Source organism: Bos mutus, chromosome 16 (genome assembly GCF_027580195.1).
Source record: "Bos mutus isolate GX-2022 chromosome 16, NWIPB_WYAK_1.1, whole genome shotgun sequence".
Classification (NCBI taxonomy): Eukaryota; Metazoa; Chordata; class Mammalia; order Artiodactyla; family Bovidae; genus Bos; species Bos mutus.
The window spans coordinates 39,026,004-39,051,193 of NC_091632.1; the positions used below are offsets into that span (position 1 = coordinate 39,026,004).

At 53.3% G+C, this 25,190-nt stretch overlaps 1 protein-coding gene across 4 annotated transcripts in view; it reads right to left on the reverse strand.

The window, feature by feature from the left end:
- Positions 1-25,190, reverse strand: part of ACOT7 (acyl-CoA thioesterase 7) — a 108,131-nt gene that overhangs the window by 38,254 nt on the left and 44,687 nt on the right. For all 4 annotated transcript variants that reach the window (XM_070385125.1, XM_070385126.1, XM_070385127.1 and 1 more), the window contains exons 2-5: positions 18,623-18,740; positions 11,023-11,179; positions 6,659-6,750; positions 2,041-2,155 (exon numbers count right to left, since the gene is read on the reverse strand). In XM_070385125.1, coding sequence (XP_070241226.1) covers positions 2,041-2,155; positions 6,659-6,750; positions 11,023-11,179; positions 18,623-18,740 — 482 coding nt within the window. The remainder of the gene's footprint in view (positions 1-2,040; positions 2,156-6,658; positions 6,751-11,022; positions 11,180-18,622; positions 18,741-25,190) is intronic.

Sequence of the window (25,190 nt, forward strand, 5' to 3'; positions counted from 1 at the left end):
GAGAAAGATGCATTTTTATTAGGGCCAGAAAAGGAAAAACTAAAGAGCTTATAAAAATCTGTCACAAAAGCTTGAGATTCAGAATGCCATCTTACAGTAATATCACTGGAGAGTATGAGATCCTAAAAAATACTATGTATCAGATTTACAATCAGAGAATGGCAAACAGAAAATAATCTCATGAGCGAAGGAGTTTAAACTGATTGAAAACCCTGAGTAATTTTAGTTTCCCAGACAGTCAGTCAAAGGAGTAAGCCAGGATTAACCCCATGGCCCTCAAAGCCCGAGACTGCCTTCAGCCCCAACTTCTGTCCCAGCACTGGCCAGCAATCGCCCCAGGAGGGGTGGATTCAGCCCTCAGAGGCCAGCCAGCTCCTCTTCCCAGCCCCTCTCTTTGCTGCTTTCGGGCTGACGCTGCTGCTCCCTTTCTGTCTCTGAGAAGGACACTGGTCAATGGATTTGGGGCACCTCAAGATCCTTAACTTGATTCCATCTGCAGAGGCCCCCCTCCGCGAATCAGGGTGCAGTCACAGGGCCCAGGGACTTGGTGTGATCTGTATTCTGGGTGGAGGGAGTTGCCATTCAACCTGCTCCAGCCTCTCTCCCAGGAACTCCCCCAACACCAAGTCTGTGTCTTTCTTTAGACATCGCATCTCCCCCATGTCCCTCTGTGCCTCTCATGACCTGTCTGCTCACCCACCCTCCTGAAAGCAGAGCCTGGGACTGAGGTCGCTGACCGCCTGTGGCACGTGCCCAGAGCCTGGACACACTGGAGTCATCACGAGAGCCTCAATCTCTCCAGCCCAGGCCCTGGAGCTCACTGCACTCATTAGTGGGAGAGGGGTAGAGCCCAGGGCTCAGGAGCAGCAGCATCGAGTGAGGAAGGGGTGACCTGGGGCCGGTCCTCAGACAGCAGGCAAGGGCCAGATCAGGAGCCACACCAGCCGCACGCAGGGCCCGTGAGGTGCTGCTCTGGGATCCAGCATGGGACACAGACGCTCACCCCGGGAGCCTGGCCAACACGGAGACAGGACACACAGCCCATGCTCCAGCAGGAAGATGCGGTCAGGTGTGCGCAGAGGAGGGTGACGTGCGACACCAGGCCAAGGCCCCGAGGCCCAGCCCTGAATCTGTTCCATCAGGGACTCGGGGGACAGCCTCCCTTACCTATCGGGACTGTGGACGGAGGTTTTGTTACGGCCGCAGCCCTCCAGGCACGAAGAGGAAGACTGGAGGAAGCAGCCGGGAGGAGCCGAGCCTGGCAGAGTTCTCTGCGCCCCAAGCAGTCTGGGTGCTCAGAGTCCGTCTACTGAACCCACGTCTGGGCAGTGGGCCCGGGAAGAACAATGTGGGAAATGCTGCTGCCATCCTGTGGTTTCTTCCTTGGCTGTGTTGGGTCTTCCTTGCTTTCTGTGTCTGCTTTTCTCCAGTTGTGGTGTGCACGCTTCTCATTACAGTGGCTTCTCTTGCAGAGCACAGGCTGTAGGTGCACGGGCTCAGTAATTGCAGTGCATAGACTCTAGGGTGCTCAGGGGGTTTCAGTAGTTGTGACTCCTGGGCTTTAGAGCACAGGCTCAAGTTATGGCTCACAGGCTTTTAGTTGCTCCGGGGTATGTGGGATCTTCTCAGATCAGGAATTGAACTTGTATCCCCTGCACTGGCAGGTGGATTCCTATTCACTGTGTCACCAAGGAAGTTCTGACTTTTTTATGAGCTGGAAATCCCATCAAAAACGCACTCCAGGTAAACTAGAGGGACAAACTCTTCGTGGCTAGGTGTGCATCCCTCTGCTCAGGCAGCGGGGCCCCTCCCCTTGGGGGGCCTCCCAGTCAGCACTCCATGGCAGCAAATACACCAAGGCCTTCAGGGTTGTCCCCTAGCCCCATGGTCAGCTATGCCACTTGGACAGGGCTTGCAAGATGCAGGGTCAAAGGGACGGTGCCCCACAAGACAACACCTGGGGACGCACTGGCCCCAGCAAGACAATGCTCATGAGCAGGCCTCGCCGCCCTGGCCCCCAGACTGCAGCCCAGCTCCTACCTGGGTTCAGGACGGGCTGGATAATGTCCCCGTTGCGCCACTTGGTCTCCATGCGCTCCAGCTTCTGGGCCTCGTAGCGCTTGCGGCCCTCCTCCTCCTGCTCCTGCCGGGAGTACTGCGGGGCAGGGCAGGGTGGGAGAACGGGAGAAGGTCAGGCCTGGTCCCTAAGTCGCCTCCCGTGTGCCCCGCCTTCCTGCAACTGGAACTATCTCTTCTTTCTCGGACAATACACACTCAATATAAATAATGAAGACACAGAGGAGGGGGAAATACCACGGAGACCTCCCTGAGCAAGAGAGTCTGGGTCAGATGTTTGAGTGACGTCCTCCCTGGAACTGCTTTTCTGCCCATGTGTATAAAAGGTTCTGCCGTGCTGTACATGAAGCTCAAAAGTCATAGCTTTCCCTCCTCTCATGTATCATCCTGCCATAATTTATGTGATGGATCCATAATATCTGGACACTTAGTCTGCTCCCAGTTTTTCACCATTAAAACATCACACTGATAATCTCAGCCACTTTCCATGTTATATATAGCTGCCCCAGTCCTTCCTAAACACAGAACTAGAGAGTTGGGGAGCCCCAGAAAGGCTGCCCCCAAGACCAGGAGAGGAGCAGGCAGGTCCCCGTGTGCCCTAGACACTGGGCAGCCTCACTCCGTTGACTCCCAGCCATTCGAGCAGGCTGCTGGTGTATAAGGAACACCCACCAAAGCTCCCCTGATGGATCATGGGTATTCTGATCCAAGAAGGTAAATATAAACGTGAAAATAAACATGGCATAATGGAGAATGTTGCGTCCTCTGGTGCCCATTGCGCTAGGGCCCAGTACAGGCAACGCCCTCTGTCCCGGGATCCACTGGGGAGGTCTGGGGTCCTCAGGGCCTCCCTGCTGACCCCTGCCTGGCCACTCTCCTGACGGGCTCTGACCTCTGCCCTTACATCCATTTCACTTGCATCTCCCGCTCAGCCGGTGGAGAAGCAGCTGGGCTCCGGGCCCTGCGTGCTCCTCTCTGACCCTGCAATTTCAGACCTTCTTTCAAAAGCTGGTTTTAAATATCTTGCTTTTCTTGCAAGTGGCTCAGCTGCAAAACCACCCAAGTCTGAACACATTCAATGGCTTCATTACCATCATCTTGGGCTTGAGAGTCCGTCTCTGAAGGAGGCTTTGAATGGAGTCGGGTGGTATGTCCCAAAGAAACAAAGCATGGTGGGTGTGGAGAGCGCCATGGAGCCCCTAGCCTCTCCCTCCATAAACAGATGATCCCTCACGTCCCACCACACAGAGCAAGGCCTCCAAGAGCAGAGACTGTGCTGTGCCTTTCTAGGAAAGCTGAGGGACGACTTACGTGTCCTCAAGAAATGCCTTTAAAGAGATTTTTTAAAAAAGAGCCAACCTCCCCAGGCTAATAAATCCTCATGTCCAGCAGGATCATGAGACCTCTGCACTCACGTGGGGCTGACAGGGGCCCCGGCTCTGACACCAGCCACTAGGACCAAGAAAACGTAGCCTCTTCACAAACCAACGCCTCCTGCTGACTTAAAATCTGGGGACACGTCATGAGAGCATGCTCTCGATGGGCTGACACCCATTCATCCCCAAGGGCTCATCAGACTCAGCTGACTCGAAGCAGAAGACTGCCCAAACATCCCAGGCAACAGTCTGAGTGAGCCTTTTGACTCAAGCTCACATTGACACACCAGTAAAAACCAGAGTCCACTCTCCAGTGCTCCCCCAGCCTCTCGGGGGCCACAGCTGTCCCCAAGCCACCAGAGGTCTCTTGATTCATCACAGGGTCACCAAGGTCCCTGGTCCCTGGGGGACGAGGTGGAGCATAGTGACGAAGTCCTCGCTGAGTGACACCACAGGGGACAGCTGGGCTTCCCCAGGAAGAGGCACTCATGTGGTCGATCCACACACACACGTGTACGTGTGACAGCAGTGTGTGTGCATGTGTGCGATGTATGCTCTGTGAGACATCTATGTATATGTATGTGTGGGATGTATGTATGATCAACGTAACATACCTGCATGTGTGAGACACGTAAGATACACACACAGAGGCAGAGTGATGTATGTACTCACTAAATAACCACTATCAGTGTGGGGTCGGCTAGAGGAGGCTAGCAGGACCTAGGAAGCCTGACGGCCAAGCTCCCAGCACCTGAGTGTCCATGCTCCTGGGAGTCAGAGCCAGGCTCTCCAGGACTCAGATGGGCTGTGCCCCGGAAAACAGCAGACCTATATGTGAGTCAAGCGAAGGCTTGTACATGGGCCTAGCACATGTTGGGGGGAAGAAAACGCAAATAAATATTAGCAATGGCTGCAGCTGTAAGCCACATAGCTTCTCCCATCTGGAGCTCTCTCTGTACCCAGTGGAACACTTCCCACATCCCCTGCAACATGGGCAGGGTTGATATTTATGTCTCATCAAACCCGGCTAAACAAAGGGAATGGGAGAGAAACAGGGGGCCCACGCCAGGATGTGGGAGGGAAAGCGGGGGACGAGAGGGGTGACATGCAGAGCCGCCCTGTCCCCGTGGGGAGGGGGACAGGAGCCAGCAGAGCCCGATGTTGCTTGCCCCTCCCCTGCTGGCTAAAAACCCACCAGCTCTCAGCACCCAGGCCCACCCCACTCCCTGCCTCCAGGAGCCAGAAGGAAGCAAAAGCTGATGTGCCTGGCCCAGGAATCTTCCTTCAGCAGCAACCCCTGAAGACGTATCACGTGGCTACTGAAGCCAGAGATAAGGCCTGCTGGAGACTTCTAAAACTGTGTAGCATCTGAAAATTAAAAGTTAAATAATAGTGTTTGAGTGTTTACATGAGATGTGGCTAATTTAACATCAAGCACTTAGTGGGAAAGATGAAACCGAGGATAAGCACACTTGTACTTTCTAAAGAGACAGTCACTGAGCCTCAGACTCACACCTGCTTCTTGGGTCTTAAAACCCCTCAGTCAGTGCTGCTTGAAAATGACAAAATGGTCAGCAGCAAAGAGAGCAGCTCCAGGAAGAACGTGGTGGGCAGGGGTCGGAGGGGGGTGTAGGTGGTGCAGACAGGGAGGGAGGAAGAGACGGAGAGAGGGAGAGTGGGCTGGACTGAAGGCCCGTGTTCTGGCTTCAACAGCAGCCTGTCAGAATTCCTGTCCACCTGGGACTCAGCATGTGACCTATCTGGGAACTAGGGTCTGTGCAGGAATAATTAGTTAAGACACGTGCACTCGTGTGCGCACACACACACACACAAACGGAAAGGCAGCCAGGTGACCGCATAGGCAGAGCCTGGAGGGATGTGATCACAGGTCAAAGAACGTCTGGAATGCCTGAACTAGACGACATGGGAAGGATCACCCCTGGCTCAGAGCCTCCGGCAGGAGCGCAGCCCAGCTGGCACTGTGATTCTGCACTTCTGGCCTCAGAACTGGGAGAACGAACTGCAGTTCAAGCCCCTAGGCTGTGTCACAGGGGCTCCCGGGAAACTCAAACAGATGGGACATGTGGGAATCTGGCCCGGAGAACCTGCCCTCTCCTCACATGTGGAGGGACAGGCAGCCCGGAGCTGCAGACACCACCACCACCCTGCCCTCACGGTACCAAACCCAGGACTACCAACCAGATGCAGACCAAGGTCTGATCACCCTTCCCGGTCCATGTGGAGAGAACGCCTGACACCAGGAATGCTGTTTAAAAGTCTAGACTTAAGGTCAGCTGGAGCGCAGAAGCTGAGTGGCCCTCCCCCAACTCCCCAGGGCCTTGACTGGGCAGGCAGCGTGCTGGTCAGACATGAGCTATGGGCTGGGAGCCCATCCCCCCTGGCAAGATGACAGGGAGCAAGCCCCCACTGCCCTAGGCCTACGGGCAGTCGGGGTACACGACAGAGAGTGGGAAGGGCCTGTGGTAGGGGGGCAAGGAGGAGACTAGGGAGTGCTCCTCCGTGAGTGCGATACAGTCCCTAACTGCCTGGGTCCCCACTTTACTGTTTCTTAGAAGTTTCTTCTCTGGACATCTCGGCCACAGAAAAATGCTCCCTGTAGGGGCAGACACGGCTAAGCCAAGCCCAGGCCTCTCTGAGAACTGCTCCTTGCAGGGGTGAGAGCAGAGCACCTGGCCTCCAGGGAGAGCAGGTCACAGATGTCCTTGGAACATCCAGAGGTAGGGGAACCACAGGAGGAGAGGTGGGACGCTGTGAGGGGAGGAGTTAAACCCCTCTATCAGCCTAATCTCCCCCTCGGAACGCCTGCCTGCCGAGCCTGCCTGCAGTGGGGCATGAAGAAGACGAAGTCTCTTCATGCACAGACGTATCTGTCCAGAGAAAAACCCAAACGAGAGAAACCAAGGAAGGAAGTGGACATGGCGGGAGAGAGAGTGGGGCTGAAACAGAGATGTCTCAGCCTGTCTCCCCAGGACTGTGGTCTCCCCTAGACTGGCCACCTGCACAGTCCTGTTGCCCATCTTGCCTCTGACCAGGGCCCTCCAAGGAGGTCTGGTATCTGCAGGGCCCAGGCCAGCCGCTCTGGCCTTCTCTGCATGAAGGGTTGTCCCTCCCTCTATGCCTCTAAATCTCCTAAGACTTGGTCCTCCCTGCCCCCTGCCTGAGAAAAGTGGGCAGGGTCTCCTTACCACAACCGGAGGCACCTCCAGGACCTTGTCCACATTCTTCAGCGACAGGGGCACGTACCACAGGGTGGCCTTATTGGTCAGCTTTTTGGTACCTTCAAAGAAGAAAGACATGTGAGGAATGTCCTGGGAGCCGGCAGGGTGGCAGGCAAGGCCAATGCCACCTCTGGCCCCCACCCCCAGGCCTCCTTCAGCCTCGAGGTGCAAGTATGGGCACAGACTAGGGGGAAGCGTGGGCCCCAGCTGGGGAACCCCCGCCCCAGCATGTGGCCCCACAATGAGGCTGCTGGGAAGACTTCAGATCTTCTGGTCTAAGCTGGGGGGCCTGCCAGCTTTCTAGGACTTTCTAACTCAGAAGGCCCACATCTGGAGGGCGCCAACTCCAGGCAGGCCTCCAAGGAGCCTCCAGAGGGAGGGAGAGGGAAGGGCTAGGCTGGGGTGGGGCGGGCAGATTGGCCTCAGCCTCCTCCCAGGGAAAAGCAGGACAAAGCCAGGCTGGGCCCCATCTCCATGGAGAGATCCCAGCTGACAGATCTCATGGAAGAAGGCCCCGCTGAGGAACTGGACATCACGACACACAGAACAGGAACATCCTCTGAAGGACCCATCCACTGGCGCAAAGGCCACTGAGAAAAGCTCTGGGTGGGCAGGAAGCAGCTCACGGATGTGAGGCTGAGGGTTGTGGAGGCGGGGCCAAGGGCACAGCCAGAGTACAGCCCACCCCCCACCAGGTCCCCCTTCCGGGTGGGGGGGCGCCACACCAGGCACAGTTGGGGGGACTCAGCCTCACTCCAGATGCTCCCACGTCGGGGCTGAGAGAGCGCTGTGAGCTGCTGGCTTCAGCTCTGGGGTGAACAGCAAGAAACAGAACCCTCTCTGGGCACCAAGCCTGGCCTCAGGGCAGAGTGGGGCTCCCAGGGCGGGAGGGCTGTCCGGGCTGAACATCACGGGCTGAAAGAGCCCAGAGATCCCTGGGTCCACACCTCTCACTTGTGCAGGAGGACACTGAAGCCCAGAGAAGTCAAGGGGCTTGCCTAGGTTCATACAGAAGCTCAATGCCTCCCAGACCCCATAATTTCAGAAAAGTATTAATGTTTGTGAGGATGCCTGTTAAAAGTTGCCTCTTTGACGTGGAAGATTGCATGTAGCAGAGAACAGGAGAACTTCAGGACAGAGAGTAAGTAGAATAGAGGAAGCAGCCTGGGGGCCTGGCCCTAAATGCCTCCTACCAGTTCCTCTGACCTGCCCCCTCAAGGCGATCCTGGGGCCTCCGTTTTTTCCCTTAAACTAGACCAAAGGTCCAGGCCGAGCCCCAGCAGGTCAGTAAGAAAGAGGGCGAGGCCCACCAGGACGTTTCCACAGCACCACCAGGATCACAGGCAAACAACATGGAAAAATATCTTCACTGCTCTGTGATGGAGAGTGATTCTGACAACCTGCTCTGGGGAGTAAAGATTTCCTGTCCGATTCAGCTAGAGCCAGCCTGATGGCCCGTTTCCACGGAAACGCGGAGTGGCCCTCCTCCAAACCCAAATGAACATCATGGAGCAAATGAGGCAAAACACTCGAACTGTGCTTTCTCTATCATTCAATAAAACCACCAAAAGACAACGGCAGCACTGAAAACATCTATTCTGAAATTCTGAGGCTCCCAGCCATTTTCTGGAGCGTTTCGCAGCAATCACATCCCAGTGAGCTTAATATTTTGACAGTTGCTGGAGATGAATGAGCAAAGGTTTGCTGGTTGTCTGCCTGGGCGCATGCTCGCCAGGCTGCCTCTTGAAGGCGGCACGGCCCCGAGTGAGGGGGACGCGCAGAACGGGGGCCCTGCCTCCAGGGGCTGTGAAATACAGAGACGGCACACGAGCAGCCTCCTGGCTCAGCCTCATCGCCTGTTTGTCTGCGCAGCCTGGTCTCCCCACCTGGCCGTGTTCGAAGCCCCTCTGGGCAGCCCTGTTCTGGACCAGGCAGCCACACGGCCTGCCCTCACATCCCAGTGGACACGCAGGCAGAGATGCATCAAGGTAGGAAGATCTTGAGACACAGGGTCCCAGGATAAGAGAGACTCACACAGACCCAAACATGGAAAGACGGACAGAGGATGACAGAGATATTGACATAGTGCCAAGACCCAGAGGGGGACCTGGATGTGAGATCAAGGTGGGAGGAGGGTGCCCGGACCTGCAGCAGGGGCTCGTGGGCAAGGCGACCAAGCCCTGGAGAAAAGACGCAGCCCCAGGGCTCCAGCGTTCACATCCACCCCATGATCCGGCCTCGGGTTTCTCCCGCGGCCTCGGCCCTCCCCCGTGTCAAAAAGCTGGGCAGTGCTGGCCAGCCCGTCCTCCACTGGGCCTCTGTCCCCGTCACATGCCCGCAGCCTGCCCGCTGTTCCGGGAGGGAGTGCAGAGCACAGCCACTTCTATCCTCGGGGCAGCTTAGACTGTGTGCCCACCCTTCAGGGCCAGGGCAGCTGGGGATTCTGTGTGTGTTGGGGGCGGGGGGCGGGGGAGGCCGGGGGGCACGTGGAGAGCATCCTGATCACGAAGCAGGGGGTTTCGTGTCGCTAGCACGGGGCACTGGGTGAGCACTGCCCACTCCTGCCCACAGAGGGAGGGTCCTGCAAAGAAAGAAGAAAGCGCTGTCGTTCTAGACAGCGCCCCCTGCTGGCTTCCTCTCAGCACAGGAGCGACTCCTCCACTCCTTCCTTCCTTCCTTCCTTCATCAGTGACTGAGTCCCTGTCCATCATGAGCCAACGGAAGCTGCAGGGGCAGGGGACATGCCCACTCCCCTCAGACATCAGCAGTCCAGCGCCAGCCTCCTCAGCCTCCCTCTGCAGACACCCAGGCTGGTCACCAGGCAGTCGGCAGCATCCCCCTGATTGTGACAACCAAGTGTGTCCCCTTGAGAACCACCTCTGGTGGGAGGAGCCAAGATCCCAGGATCCCTGCCACTTGGCAGAGGTGAGCTCCAGTCTGAAAGCCCAAGAGGCCCCCTGTCCCCTGCCTCTCGTCCCCACTCAGTGTGATGCCATTCTGTTCACGGGCTTCCTCCCTGCCCAAAGCCTCTGATGTGCAGAAAGGGGGCCTGGATGACAGGAATCTGTAAAGCAGGCCCCTACCCTGTTTTGAGACACCAGAAAATTGCAATGAAAAAACCAGCACTGCTGAAAACACTATCGACTAAGTGTGAATTTCAAGAGAAGCAGAGAGTGCAGCCAGCCATTTCCTCCCTTGGGTCCTGAGCGGGGAGACTCTACTCCCATCTCGGGCCAGGAGAGCAGGACTGGGTCACTGTGGTGGGGGTGGGCATGGAGGAGGCAGGTGGTGGGGAGATGGGAGGGGCCTTCTCCGGGATGGTGGGCTGCTAGCCCATGTGGGAAGTCAGGACCAGAGGACCCCTTTCTGTGCCACAGCCTGAGACCAGCATCCAAGGTCTCTTGACGCTGGAGCTGCCCCGAACACAGAGCTCAGGCCACAGATCAGGACATGGGGCACAAGCCAGCTGACCACCCCCCCCGCCCCAGGTACTGCCTCAGCTGCACCATTCACTATGCTGGGCCTGCTGCAGTCATGGGAATGTTCTAGATGGGTAACTGAGCACCTGGCCTGTGTGGGGGAGAAGCCTGGAGCCCCATGAAGATCTCTGAGCACAGCACTCCGCAGGCAGCCACGGCTGAGGGTGGGGTGTTGGAGGAGGGGCAAGGACCCAGGCAGCTCCCTCTCCTAGAGCCAGCAGGGCCTCTCCTCTGGGTGGGACACCGGGTGGGCTGGGATGAAGAGCAGGGCAGCGAGGGCACCAAGGAGGCTGCCTGCCTCATGAGCATCTTGGTTATAAAAAGCAGTGACTGAATGGGAGCCACACTCCCCTGCAGCGCCCAGTGGGGGTAGGAAAAAGGGTTTCCATGGTTACCACTCTGAGGAAGAGAATATTCAGATCAAACCCGAGTCAAAGGTTCACCCAGTGAGCACCAGCCTGGCTTGCAGGGGCCCCTGGGGAGCAGAGCAAGGGCCAGGCCAGCGTCCTCCAAGGAGCAGTGAGGGGCTGGGGACAGGAGGGTGGCCACTGGGTGCACATTAGCAGGGCTGGAAGGTGGCTGGTGCCCTCCTAGCCCGCTGCCACCCCTCTGCCCAGACCAGTTGGCTGCCAGCCCCTACCCCAGGAAGGCAGAGGGGAGGGGGGCCGCACACCCGGCTCATTGCCTAACTACCCCCATGCCCCCATTTCCCATCTGCAGAGCGAGGACGCAGAGGTTGCTGCCCACAGGTGGAGGTGGGAATGCAGGGAGGTCATCGCAGTGTCAGGATGAGCCAGGAGCCATGGCTGCTGCGCCTGCCCCACGGCCCCCGTTGCTGCACGCGGACGTCACCTGTGAGGATGTTCTCGGACATCACGTGCACCTGGACCTCGACCGAGTGCTTGGAGGTGTAGGTGATCTCCGCGCTGACGTGCGCCACCTCGCCGATGCACATGGGCGACAGGAAGTCCGTGCGCTCCACCCGGGCCAGTGCAGCCACGCAGCGCTCCTGCAAAGACCAGAGGTGGGTCAGTCGTCCCAAGGCCCCACCCTGGACGTGGTCGCCTAAAACGACCCTGGGTATTTTTCCCCACGGTTACAGTAAAGCAAGTCATGGGACTTCCCTGGCAGTCCAGGGGTTAGGACTTCACACTTCCACTGCAGGAGGCGTGGGTTCAATCCCCTGGCCAGGGAACTAAGACCTCACATGCTGTGTGGCATGACCAAAGAAACAAAAGGTTTTTTAAATAAAGAATAAACTAGAGCAAGTTACTGTCAGCATACCCTCCTAAATGCAAAACCAGGAGGTGAAGCACTGCCTGCGGGCAACAGGGCAAAGCTGTTGATACAGGTGATCCTGGGTGATGGGATGCCAAGCAACTTCTCTTTCCTGACTTTTCTACAAAGGATACGTAGTACTCGCATAACGGAAAGTGAAAAAAGGCGTACATACTCGTTATGGAAAACTTGGGAAGTACAGAAAAGTAGACAGAGCAGGGAAAATTCACCCCTCCCATCGAGAGACAACCACGCCTTCTACTTTGGGATCTTTCTTTCCCGGCTTTTTGTCCCAAGAATACAGGCTTTACTGGTTCACTTGTCTGCCTGGCTCCTCGTTTTGCAGTTTGAGGCATATAGTTGACACTCGTAGTCATGCATAATTGTCACTTATACTCACCTATGGTTGTCATATATAATCTCACCTAGCTGTGTATATGCTAAATATCCACTTTCACGATCTGCTTTTTTCACTCAACAGGAAGAAAAATAACCTGCCCATGTTATGACAAGCTCTTAGCAATCACATCTCTTTTTAAAAAATGTTCTTTATCCTTTAAATACACAACCCATTTTCATGACTCAAAACTCAAAAGGAACAAGAAGGCTTACGTCCCCGGCCATGAGGGGAACCCTTGGGAGCTCACGCTTCATGAAAATGAGGGACTCACCTCCTCCTTCATTTTCTTAACACTTTCTACAGCTGCCATTTCGCAATACTCCACTGCAAGGATATTTTTTTAATGGCCAAACAGAGTATCCTCCTATTAGATTTGGGTCAACCTCAATTGCTTCTTATTCTGAATAACCCTGTGAGGAGCTTTCTTTTATTTAAATCATTTTTGGTGATGATTTTCTGGGCAGAAGCAAACACACACCTCACCAAGTGTTCCCACAGTGCTTCTCAATAGGGCCGAGTGCTCGCCAGGCCCCAGCACTGAGAATCAGGTGTTTTTTGTTTTTTTGGCCTCACCGTGCAGTGTACAATTTCTGGGATCTTAGTTCCTCAAGGCTCTTGGCAATGAAAACAAGGAGTCTTAGGACTTCCCTGGTGGTCTTATGGCTAAGACTCCAAGCTCCCAACACAGAGGGCCTGAGTTTGATCCCTGGTCAGGCAACTAGATTTCACATGTTGCAACTAAGAGTTCACATACCACAGCTAAAGATCCTGAGTGCCACAACCAAGACCTTGTGCAGTCAAATATATATATAGACACATATATGTATATACAAAAGAAAATGTGTTGGAAAGAGTTTTAACCACTGGACGCCAGAGGACTCCTGAAAATCAAGTTTTTGTAGGTTCAGTTTTTATTGAGGTAGCATTGGTTTATAGGGCTTCCCAGGTGGTAAAGTGGTAAAGAATCCACTTGCCAATGCAGGAGACGCAAGAGACATGGGTTTAATCCCTAGGTCAGGAAGATGCCCTGGAGGACGTGGCAGTCAACTCCAGCCCTCTCGCCTGGAGAAGCCCATGGACAGAGGCACCTGGCAGGCTGCAGCCCACAGGGCCACGAAGAGTTGGGCATGACAGCGTGCACACAGGCGCTGATTTATAACACTGCATGAGTTTCACGTGTACAGCGTTCTGTTTCTACTTCTGCACACCCTACAGTGAGCTCACCACCAAGGATACAGCTTCCATCCTTCACTGAGCAATGACTCCTTCACCCACCTTGCTCCTGACCCCCCTCTACTTCACCCCTTCCTCTCTCTAGTAACCAGTTCTCTGTCCTCTGTATCTACATGCTTGTGTTTGGTTTGTTCATGTATTTTTTCTTTCTTTTTTATATTTCACCTCTGGGTGAATCACAAGGTGTCTGTCTTCCTCCATCTGACTTATGTCACTTAGCTAACACCCTCCTGGTCCATCCATGTTGTTGCAAATGGCAAGATCCCATCTTTCTTTATGTATAACATTCCACAGGGTACATATATATACACCACAACTTCTTTCTTTCTTTTTCAGTTGGGCTGTGCAGCTTTCAGGATCTTAGTTGCCCGACTAGGGATCAAACCCGGGCCCTCGGCAGTGAAATTGCAGAGTCTTAACCACTGGACTTCCACAGAATTCCCCACAATTTCTTTACCTATTCATCCATCAGTGGACACTTAGGTTGTCTTAGGTCTCAGCTATTGGAAATAATGCTGCCATGAACAAGGGGGTGCAAATACCACTTCCAATTAGTTTTTTCATTTTCTTTGGATAAACACTCAGAAGTGGAATAACTGGATCATATGTGTGTGCGTGCTAAGTTGCTTCAGTCGTGTCTGACTCTTTGAGACCCCATAGACTGTAGCCCACCAAGCTCTTCTGTCCATGGGATTCTCCAGGCAAGCATGTTGGAGTTGCCATTCCCTTCTCCAGAGGATCTTCCCAACCCACGGATCAAACCCACATCTCTTACGTCTCCTGCACTGGCAGACGGGTTCTTTACCACTAGCACCACTTGGGAAGCCCATCAGTTTTAACCTCTGTGCTCTTTTCCACAGGGGCTGCACCAGTTTACACTCCTACCAGCAGTGTGCAAGGATCCCTTTATCTCCACATAGGACTTCCTATCTGTTGTCTTTTTGATGACAGCCATTCAGGCAGGCGTGAGCTGCCATCTCATGGTTCTGATCTGCATTTCCCTGACGATTACTGATGGTGAGCATCTCTTCACACGCCTGCTGGCCATCTGCACGTCTTCACTGGAAAAATGTCTATTCAGTTCCTCTGCCCATTTTTAAAATGGGTTGTTTATTTTTTGCTGTTGAGTTGTAACAGTCCTTCATATATCATGGAATAAGCTTCCTTTTCAATCCACATCAACCAAATGACACTAAAGATAGTCCTATGTTTGATCTTCACTGCCAATCACAGCACCCAGCACTTTTACAACTTTCTATCAGAATCAAGAAACCAGCCGGCTTTTTGAGGACACTGGGCGTGCTGGCACAGGTACCCCTGGGCTGGCTGGGCAGCTCCCGAGGGTCTGTGCATCCCGTGCCAGCTCTGGGCTTCACTTTGGCAGCTGGTCCTCACAGCACCCTCCTGCGGGCCTGGAGACGTCGGGCTCACAGGTGAAAGTTCGAGCCCTGGTGTGTCTGCACCCTTCCCACTGGCCACCTGTCACCACCCACAGCAGCAAAGTACAGCTCTCCCACCTGTGTGAGAACTCATCTGACACCTGGCAAACAGGCCATTTCCCCAGCCCGCCCCAAACCCACAGAACAAGCCTCTCGGAAGGGATGCCAGGGACCCCCATGTCCATCCTTTCCCAGGACAGCCTCAGACAGGCAGGAGTCTGTTCCTATAAAGGTCCTGGAGTCAGGCCCCAGAGCGGCGACACAGCAGGGGCTGTGCAGGCAAGCACAGCATGTGGGTTCACCCTCTGATTCAAGGGGGGGCCTGTCCCTTCCACGCCCACCTCACCCCTCCTTACCCGCCCACAGTCACATCACCCCTGAGGCTGAAACAACCTGAGGGAATTGCTGGGCTTCCAGCCCTCAGTACATTTGTGGGGCTACAGCACCACTCACTGGCACAAAGTGGAAAAGGCAAGAGCTGAGAGAGCCAGGCAAGGATGAGGGCACAGCCTGAGGGCCCCTTCTGGAACTCTCCAAGCTCTGCCGGCAAGAGGCTGCTATGAAGACCTACAAAATCTTCTAGAACTAACACCAAAAAAAGATGTCCTTTTCATTAGAGGGGACTGGAATGTAAAAGTAGGAAGACAAGAGATACCCAGAGTAACAGGCAAGTTTGGCCTTGGAGTACAAAATGAAGCAGGGCAAAGGCTAACAGAGTTTTGCCAAGAGAACGCACTGGTCAGAGCAAACACCCTCTTCCAACAACACAAGAGACGACTCTACACTTGGACATCAACAGATGGTCAATACCGAAATCAGACTGATTATATTCTTTGTAGCTGAAGATGGAGACGCTCTATACAGTCAACAAAAAAAAAAAAGGGGGGGGAGCTGACTGTGGCTCAGATCGTGACCTCGTTATTGCAAAATTCTACTTAATTGAACAAAGTAGGGAAATCCACTAGACCATTCAGGATTGATCTAAATCAAACCCCTTACAATTATACAGTGGAAGTGACAAATAGATTCAAGGGATTAGATCTGATAGAGTGCCTGAAGAACTATGGACAGAGGTTCCTAAGAGGTTGGACAGGAGGTGGTGACCAAAACCATCCCCAAGAAAAATAAATGCCAAAAGGCAGAATGGTTGTCTGAGGAGGCCTTACAAATAGCTGAGAAAAGAAGAGAAGCAAAAGACAAATGAAAAAGGGAAAGATATATCCATGTGAATGCAGAGTTCCAAAGAATAGCAAGGAGAAATAAAAGAAGCCTTCTTTTGTGAACAATGCAAAGAAAGAGAGGAAAACAATAGAATAGGAAAGACCAGAGGTTTCCTCAAGAAAACTAGAGATACCAAGGGAAGATTTCATGCAAGGATGGGCACAATAAAAGACAGAAACAGTGAGGACCTAACAGAAGCAGAAGAGATTAAGAAAAGGTGGCAAGAATACAAAGAACAGTACAAAAAAGGTCTTATTGACCCGGATAACCATGATGGTGTGGTCACTCACCTAGAGCCAGATATCTTGGAGTATGAAGTCAAAATGGGCTTTACGAAACATTACTACAAACAAAGTCAAGGGAGATGATCAAATTCCAGCTGAGCTATTTCAAATCCTAAAAGATGATGCTGTGAAAGTGCTGCACTCAATATGCCAGCAAATTTGGAAAACTCAGCAGTGGCCACAGAACTGGAGATCAGTATTCATCCCAATCGCAAAGAAGGACAATGCCTAAAAATATTCAAACTACCACACAATTGCATTAATTTTATATGCTAGCAAGATAATGCTCAAAATCCTTCAAGCTAGGCTTCAACAGTATGTGAACTGAGAACTTCCAGGTGTATAAGCTGGATTTAGAAAAGGCAGAGGAACCAGAAATCAAATTGCCAACATCTACTGGATCACAGAAAAAGCAAGAGAGTTCCAGAAAAACATCTACTTCTGCTTCACTGACTATGCTAAAGCCTCTGACTGTGTAGATCACAACAAACTTGGAAAATTCTTAAAGAGATGAGAGTACCAGACCACCTCCTGAGAAACCCTGTGTGCAGGTCAAGAAGCAACAGTTAGAACAGGAGATGGAACAATGGACTGGTTCCAAATTGGGAAAGGAGTACGTCAAGGCTGTATATTGTCACCCTGAGTATTTAACTTATATGCAGAGTACATCATGCAAAATGCCATACTGGATGAAGCACAAGCTGGAATCAAGATTGCCTGGAGAAATATCAATAACCTCAGATATGCAGATGACACCACCTTAATGACAGAAAGCCAAAGAGGATCTAAAGAGCCTCTTGATAAAGGTGAAAAAGGAGAGTGAAAAAGCTGACTTAAAACTCAACATTCGAAAGATGAAGACCATGGCATCCGGTCCTATCACTTCACGGCAAACAGATGGGGGAAAAGTGGAAATAATGACAGACTTTATTTTCTTGGGCTCCAAAAACACTGCAGACAGTGACTGCAGCCAAGAAATTAAAAGTCACTTGCTCCTTGGAAGAAAAGCTATGACTAATAAAAAGCAGAGACATCACTTTGCTGACAAAGGTCCATCTAGTCAAAGCTATGATTTTTCCAGTAGTCATACGTGAGAGTTGGACCATAAAGAAAGCTGCACACCAAGGAACTGATGCTTTCGAACTGCGGTGCTGGAGAAGACTCTTGAGAATCCCTTGGACAGCAAGGAGATCAAACCAGTCAATTCTAAAGGAAATCAATCCTGAATATTCACTAGAAGGACTGATGTTGAAGCTGAAGCTCCAATATGGCCAGTTGATGCAAACAGCCAAGCCATTGGAAAAGACCCTCATGATGGAAAAGATTGACGGCAGGAGAAGGGGCGACAGAGGATGAGATGGTTGGATGGCATTATCAACTCACTGGACACGAGTTTGAGCAAGCTTCGGGAGATGGTGAAGGACAGGGAAGCTTGGCGTGGTGTGGTCCATGGGGTTGCAAAGAGTCAGACACAACTGAGCAACTGAACAACACACAGCCTCCTGAGCCCCTACTCCCTCACTCCAAGTCCTGGGGCTTTTCCTTTTCTACATCCAGCCTTTCCTGCCAGGCTTGGCATGGACCCTCAAAGTCTCTCTCAGGGGCTTGGCCCCCACCTCGGCCCCGGACCTTCAGGCCCAGGCCTATCTTCCTCATAGCCACCAGAGGGCACTCTCTGAATGTGACGGGTTAGCCCCAGAACGTCAAGGGCGCTGAATCAATCTAAACTCTCAGCAGGCAGGAGAGCCCCTCCCTCACAGCACGGTCTTACGCAACCCACCCTACTCCTCCCCATACTGAGGCCCCCAGGCCCACATCCACCCCCAACACTTACCCCAGCCTGGTTCATTCTGCACGCATGCACCCTTACAGTGGTGCACACCCATGCACATATACACACAGCCCACATGAGTGTGGAACTGGAGGACAGGGGCACAGCAGGTGGCTGGCTGAGGCCCATAGGATCCCGAGGGCGGGCTTCAGAGAATGTTGGGACCCCACAGAGCTGGGGGCCGGGCAGGACCCGGCAGGCTGCATGCCCAGCAGCTGCCCTGAAGCCCTCAATCTGCAAGTCTGCCTCTGTCTGGGCAGCGGGTGGAGAGCAGGCACCACGGCAGGAGCTGGTGCAGGCCTGCGGGCCCTGCAGCCCAGGAGCCACCAAGGGAAGAGCCCCCAGACTTGCCAGTGGACCCAGGATGGGTCGAGCAGGGGACAGATCCGGGTGCAGGCAATGTGACACCCAGGATTAACTGCCGCCCACACAGGCTCTGAGAGGCTGGGGCCTCTCGGACTCAGGAAGCCACGACTCACCCCACACGCAGGGAGAGGGGCTGAAAAGGTGTCTCTCAGCTTAGTTTCTGGGGGTACCCAGCCTCCCTTCAATGAGCCCCAAACCAAGTGCCAATCCAAGGGGTCCCTGGTCCAGGGCCAGGGCTTCCAGATGCCCCCAAGGCTCAAGGAAGAGGGAGGGGCAGGCTCCAGGCCCAGGCCCCACCCAGACTCTTGCCCTGACCCCAGAGAGTACAACACGGCCGGAGGGGACTGCCTGGATCTCCCAGAGACCTGGCCAGGCTGGCAGAGGGTCCCCAGACACCTACCCCGTTCTGGCTGTTGCAGTGCCGGGTGCTGATGATGGCTCCTGCTTCCTCGATCATCTTCAGGACAGTCCCTCCGTGCACATTGCCGGCCACGTTGGCGTCATCCGGCCGCATGATCCTGGGGGGAGAAGAGGCAGGATAAGCCTCTGGCAGGATGTCACTCATGAACAGCAGTGACCCCAGGGAGACGGCCCTCCAAAGGCCTGATGGCTCCCAGAGAAGGAAAAGGACCCCCACTCACCGTGGGGTGCTGATCTGACCTGACAGCCAGACAAGGGGCTGCAGGGTCGTGTTGCCACTGGGAGGAAGGGCAGAGGGGGACCTTCCTGCCCTGGGGTCCAGGCACCTAGCCTGCCAGTGGGAGAAGGCCCCTGCCCTGGCAGGAAGGGAGGTCCTTTGCAAGGACCTTCCGCAAAGGCCGTGACTGTGACATCGAGGCAGCCCGGCTGTGGGGTGCTCAGTGCGCCTGCCCCTCCTGGCTCCCAGGACCCGCAGTGACCCGCAGAGCTGAATGAGCAAGGACACAGCTATGATCCCTTGGAGAAAGCACACATTCCCAGGACTACCGTCTCTGTCAGGAGTCCCAGAGGAGCTGGCCTCCTGTGGCCACAGATATTGAGAACTGCAAACAAATCACAGCATCCAGACCTTCCCGGCAAGACAAAACCTGATTGCTGCCTGCCCCCAGGGCTCCAAGAGAGCGCCCGAGGGGTGGGTTCCCTGGAGTTGAGAGCGGGGAACTCCCCAAGGTCAGGGGGTACTGAAATCACCCCATTTCCCCCAGAGGAAAAGCCATGTCTTTGCAGAGGTCAGCAGCAGGGAAGCCCTATGAAATCCCTGGAGTCCCAGAAAGCCAGCCTGGTGCTCCTACCTTGGGCAACCCCATGGAGCTTGGCCCTCTCCCAGACACCTATCTGTCTGGCTGATGAACTCTGTCTCCACTAGCCTCAGGCCCTGAGGTGGGTACCAGGCACTGAGCTAGTGTGCAGTTTCTGGGTGCCTGGCATCACCCGGGCACACACACCCTGCTCCAGTCTGCTGGCCAGCGTGGCCCTAGAGGCTGGACCCCCCACTCTGGGCCATGGAGCTCCACTGCCCTCCCGATCTGGCTCCTTCCAGACTTGGAGCCTAAGCCAGGCAACCTCAGAGATGGTTCCCGACTCCCAGTCTTACTGGCTGGGTGACCTGAGCAAGCTGCCAAAACCCAGCCACCTTTACATTCTCATCCGTAAAAGAGGAACAACAGCGCTACCACACTTGACTATGGGAAAGACTGAACCACGAGATGGCACAGATAAGGAGCCTGGCACACAGTCAGCAACATACACACTCATCAGCACTGCTTCCTCCTTCTCTAAGCACCAGTCAGAAGCCACAGGAGGGCTGGAGCCTTCAGCATTCAGTCACCAGTGCCATTTTCTGGGGAGACCAAAGGCTGTCTGGACCTGTCGCCCACCCCCAAAGTCACCCCTTCAGCCTAGGGGGCATTCAGGACCCCTACTTCTCACCTGCATCACTGGCTCAAGGGCAGCAGCCACGGTCGCCCAGGCAGTGGCCAGGGGAACCCCCAGAGCACAGGAAAGGAGCCTCATTTGGCTTCTCAAATGCTCATTTTAAAAGATTTTTGAATCAACTCAAAATAGATTAAAAACTTGAACATAAGACCCAAAGCCAGAAAACTCCTAGGAAAAGACGTTAGGCCGTAGCAATGATTTTTTCGATTTGACATCAAAAACAAAGGGTAAAGAAGGAAAAAATACGTAAGTAGACTACATCAAATTAAAAGATTCCTGCACAGCAAAGGAAGTCATCAGTCAAATGAAAAGATAACCTGTGGGATGTGAGAAAGTATCTGCAAATCATGTATCCGATAAAGCATTAATATCCAAAGTACACAAAGAACTCATAAAATTCAAGAGCAAAACAATCCAGTTAAAAAATGGGCAGAGGACTGGAATGGACATTTTCCCAAACAAGACATACTGATGGCCAACAGGCCCGTGAAAAGATACTCAACATCATTAACCATCTGTTGCCAAGTCACTCAGTTGTGTCCAACTCTGTGCGACCCCATGGACTGGAGGCCACTAGGCTCCTCTGTCCACGGGATTCTTCAGGCAAGAAAACTGGAGAGGGCTGCCATACCCTTCTCCAGGGGATCTTGTCGACCCACAGATCAAACCCGTGTCACTTACGTCTCCTGCATTCGCAGCCAGGCTCTTTAGCACTAGCGCCGCTTGGGAAGTCCCGTTAACCATCAGGGGAACGCAAACCAAAACCACAATCAGATCCCACCTCGCATCTGTCAGAACAACTGTTATCAAAAAGACAGGAAACATGTGTTGGCAAGGATGTGGAGAAAAGAGAACCCTTGGGCACTGCTGATGGGAATGTAAATTGGTACAGCCCCTGTGGAAAACAGCATGGAGATGCCTCAAAAAATTCAGACTCCAACTACCATATTAACTAGCAATCCCACTTCTGGGTACTCATCAGAAGGAAATGAAATCACCATCTCAAAGAGATATCTATGGGACTTCCCTGGCAGTCCAGTGGTTAAGAATTTGCCTTTCAGTGCATACCTGGGCTCAATCCCTGGTCGGGGAACTTAGACCCCATTTGCCAAAGGGCAACTAAGCCCATGCGCCATAACTAGAGAGCCCAAGCACCAGAACAAGAAGCCTGAGCACTGCAACAAAGGGCCCAAGGCAGCCAAAAACATATTTTAAAAAAGGTATCTTCACCCCCACGTTCACTGTGGCATTATTTACAGTAGCCAAGACATGAAACAACCTACTTGCCCACTCACGGATGGATGAAGCAGGTGAAGTAGATGTGGTATGTGGGTGTCTCATGATGAAGGTGATTAAAGAGCCTCCTGATGAAGGTGAAAGAAGAGTGAAAAAGCTGGCTTAAAACTCAACATTCAAAAAACTAAAATCATGGCATCCAGTCCCATCACTTCATGGCAAATAGATGGGTGGGGGGAAATGGAAACAATAACAGACTTTATTTTCTTGGGTTCTATGATCACTGTAGATGGCGAAATTAAAAGATGCTTGGTCCTTGGAAGAAAAGTTATGACAAACCTAGACAGCTTATTAAAAGCAGAGATATTACTTTGCCAACAAAGGTCCATCTACTCAAAGCTATGGTTTTTCTAAAAGTCATATATGGATGTGAGAGTTGAACTATAAAGAAAGCTGAGCACCGAAGAATTGATGCTTCTGAACTGTGGTGTTGAAGAAGACTCTTGAGAGTCCCTTGGACTGCAAGGAGATCCAACCAGTCCATTCTAAAGGAGATCAGTCCTGAATATTCATTGGAAGGACTGATGCTGAAGCTGAAGTTCCAATACTTTGGCCACCTGATGCAAAGAATTGACTCATTTGAAAAGACCCAGATGCTAGGAAAGATTGAAGGTGGGAGGAGAAGGGAATGACAGAGGATGAGATGGTTGGATGGCATCACTAACTCAATGGACATGAGTGTGAGTAAACTCTGGAAGATGGTGATGGACAGGGAGGCCTGGCATGCTGCAGTCCATGGGGTCGCAAACAGTCGGACACCACTGAGCAACTGAACTGAACTGAAGGGTATGTTTTTCCTTAAACTGTGTACTAATGATCATATAACATCAATGTATCTTGCTCGAGGACTTGTTTCTTCTTAACAGGAACCCATTCCTTCTGGCTAACCTTGTTAAGATGTATGTTGTGTGAGTGGGTCTTGTAAGACCTTAACAACCTTGAGGCATTCTTCGGATCTATTGCTAGTAACCAATTGATAAAGTATATAAGGTCTTGCTAAGACTAGTAGGGGCGCACTCTTCTGCCTCCTTCTGGTGTCTGTGTCAGAAGATTTCTCTATCCCTTGTTACTTTAATAATAATACTTTTGCTGCATGAAGCTCTTGAGTGACTGAAGCCGCGTCTATGATCCCAAAGCGAAATTTTCTCCTTCAGAGATCACGAATCTGACACCATTCACCATAAGCTACCACTAGAAAAGGCAAAACTATTAGACAATTTTTAAAAGTCCATGTTTGGACTTGCCTGGTAGTCCAGTGGTTAAATTCATGTGCCAATGCAGGGGTGTGTGCTTAGTCACTCAGTCGTGTCCAGCTCTTTGTGACCCCATGGGCTGTAGCCCACCAGGCTTCTCTGTCCATGAGGATTCTCCAGGCAAGAATGCCCACCTCCAGGGGATCTTCCCAACACAGGGATTGAACCCAGGTCTCCCACATTGCAGGTAGATTCTTTAACATCTGAGCCACAGGGGAAGCCCAAGAATACTGGAGTGTGTAGCCATTCCCTTCTCCCTGGGATCTTCCCGACCCGGGAATCAAACTGCAGTGTCCTGCATTGCAGGCAGATTCTTTATGGGTTCATAAAGAATGTGGGTTCATCGGCTGCGACAGATGCACCTCTCTGTTGGGGCTGCTGATAAAGGCCGAGGCTGTGCATGTAGGGCAGAGGGCATGTGGGGAGCCTTTGCACTTTCTTCTCCGTTTTGCTGTGAAACTAAAGCTGCTCTGAGGACTTCCCTGGCGTCCAGGGGTTCGGACTGCTTTCACTGTGGGGAACTAGGCTCCAGCAAAAACAAAAACTGCTCAAAAAGTAACCTCTATTAAAAAATGTTATAGAAAATATTTTTAATGTTTTGAGTTTTAAAAATTCCTGCTTATACTACTAAGCTCTTTTTTTTAAGTTTAAGAGGTAGCCAATTCAAATAACAAAACAACCTCTATCAAACATTACAATATCAAACTCTTTCCTTTGAATTTGTTTTCAACTTAGTAAAGACGGGATGGTCCACCTCTACTCACAGGCCTAAGGGCCAGGCAGGGGTCCAGACAGGGGAGGACTGAAACGATTCTACACCACACAGCCTTCCCCAGGAGCACCAGAGATCGCCTCTGGGGAGCCTGACGTATTTCTGCCTGTTTGCAAAGTGGGGCTGTGTATGCCGGGCTGGCTCAGAGCCAGGAAGAGCAAACAGAGGGCCCCAAGGCCAAGGAGGAAGTGCTCACATCCGGGAGGGCCTGAGGAGGGAGAGGCCGGGGAGGACACACCTCTGAGACACGAGGACACGGGACAGAGCCTGGAGCCACCCTGCGACACTGAGGGTCCGGACGGACCCCACAGCACCAACATCCCACTAATTCCGGAGGGGACCCTGGGTACTGAGCTCTAGGCCCACCCCCACCCCCTCGTCCTGGTCACCCCAGGTCCTGCCCAAGGACTGTCCTAGCGCCCCCAGGCCAGCTGACACCCACATGGTGCAGACGCAAACCTTCCCCAGGGACCTGATCCTGCCTCTGCTCTGCAGTTCTGCAAACAAGAAGGGCCAGAGCCCAGGTCCGGCAGCCCCTCCCTGGGGCCCCAAATCAGATGCCTCCCCCAGGGCATCACCGTGATTCCATCCCAGCCTCCACCCCAAAGCCAGGGCTATGGTCCTGCACCTGGCCGCCCTCCCTTTGTCCCCTCCTTCCTCCAAAGAGCTCTGGAGCTGCTGGGCAGGGTCTTCCTCAACTCACTTCCCCCTGAACTCCCGCCATGTGTGTCACCTCCAGGCAGGCAGGAGTGTGAGCGACCAGGGCAGCCAGGGGAACGTGCAGCCTCTCGGTGGAGCTCCGGCTTTCCCATTTTTAGCAAAGAGACAGATATGGAAAGTGTTTCGCTTTCCTCTTTTCTATCAGAAAAGAAGCAAAGACAGCCCAGTGGAGCACACACGATGCCACATGGCACTGCCCACTGGTCTCTGGTCAGGGAGGTGAAGGGGTGGTATTGGGTGGTATTGGCCCTCACAGCTGGCCAGCTGCATCCGTGCAGGGGTTTGAGTTGAGGATACCAAAGAACTGAGTTTTCTAGAGAAGCCGGCAATCCAGAGTTTAATGTGAAATCTCTTGGAATTTGACTGGCAGCACCTGACTGTTGAAATGGCCTCCACGCAGGCCAGCTCTGTGAGGGCAGAGCAGGTGGTGGGCCTGACCCCATCCTGGGGGGACTCTGTGTGCCCCATTCTCTTTCCCACCTCTCTCTGCCCCTCTGCCCATGCCAACCTGCAACTCTCTCAGTCCTTGAACCCCAGAAGCTCCAGGGAAAAGTGGACAGTTGGCCCAGGGAGCCCTTCCTGTGACCCCCATCCCCAACGTCTTCTCAGCTGGCCAGTGGCAGGGACACTGCCTCCTGTGACCAGGCCTACGCACCCCAAGATCCTCTCCACCATCTTCCTCTCTCCCTGCCCTCCCAGCAGTGGCATCTGGAATGTCACCACCCTGTTACTCACCACCCCTCCCCCTCCATTCCAGCCACTCCTGCTCCAAACCACAGGATGAGCTGGCCAGGGATGGGCCCACGGAACCAAAGCAGACACCGCCTCCTCCCTGCTAACCTCTGAAGCAAACACTAAGCTGATGACAAGAGCAGGAAGGAAGCCACACACACCGGGGTTACAGAGTCACTTTCAGATGGTGCAGCCGCCCCCTACCCGGGCACCAGGAGAACTTCAGAGGAAGTGACACCTGGGTCAACTCCGGGAGAGGGAGCAGATGAGCCAGGGACAGA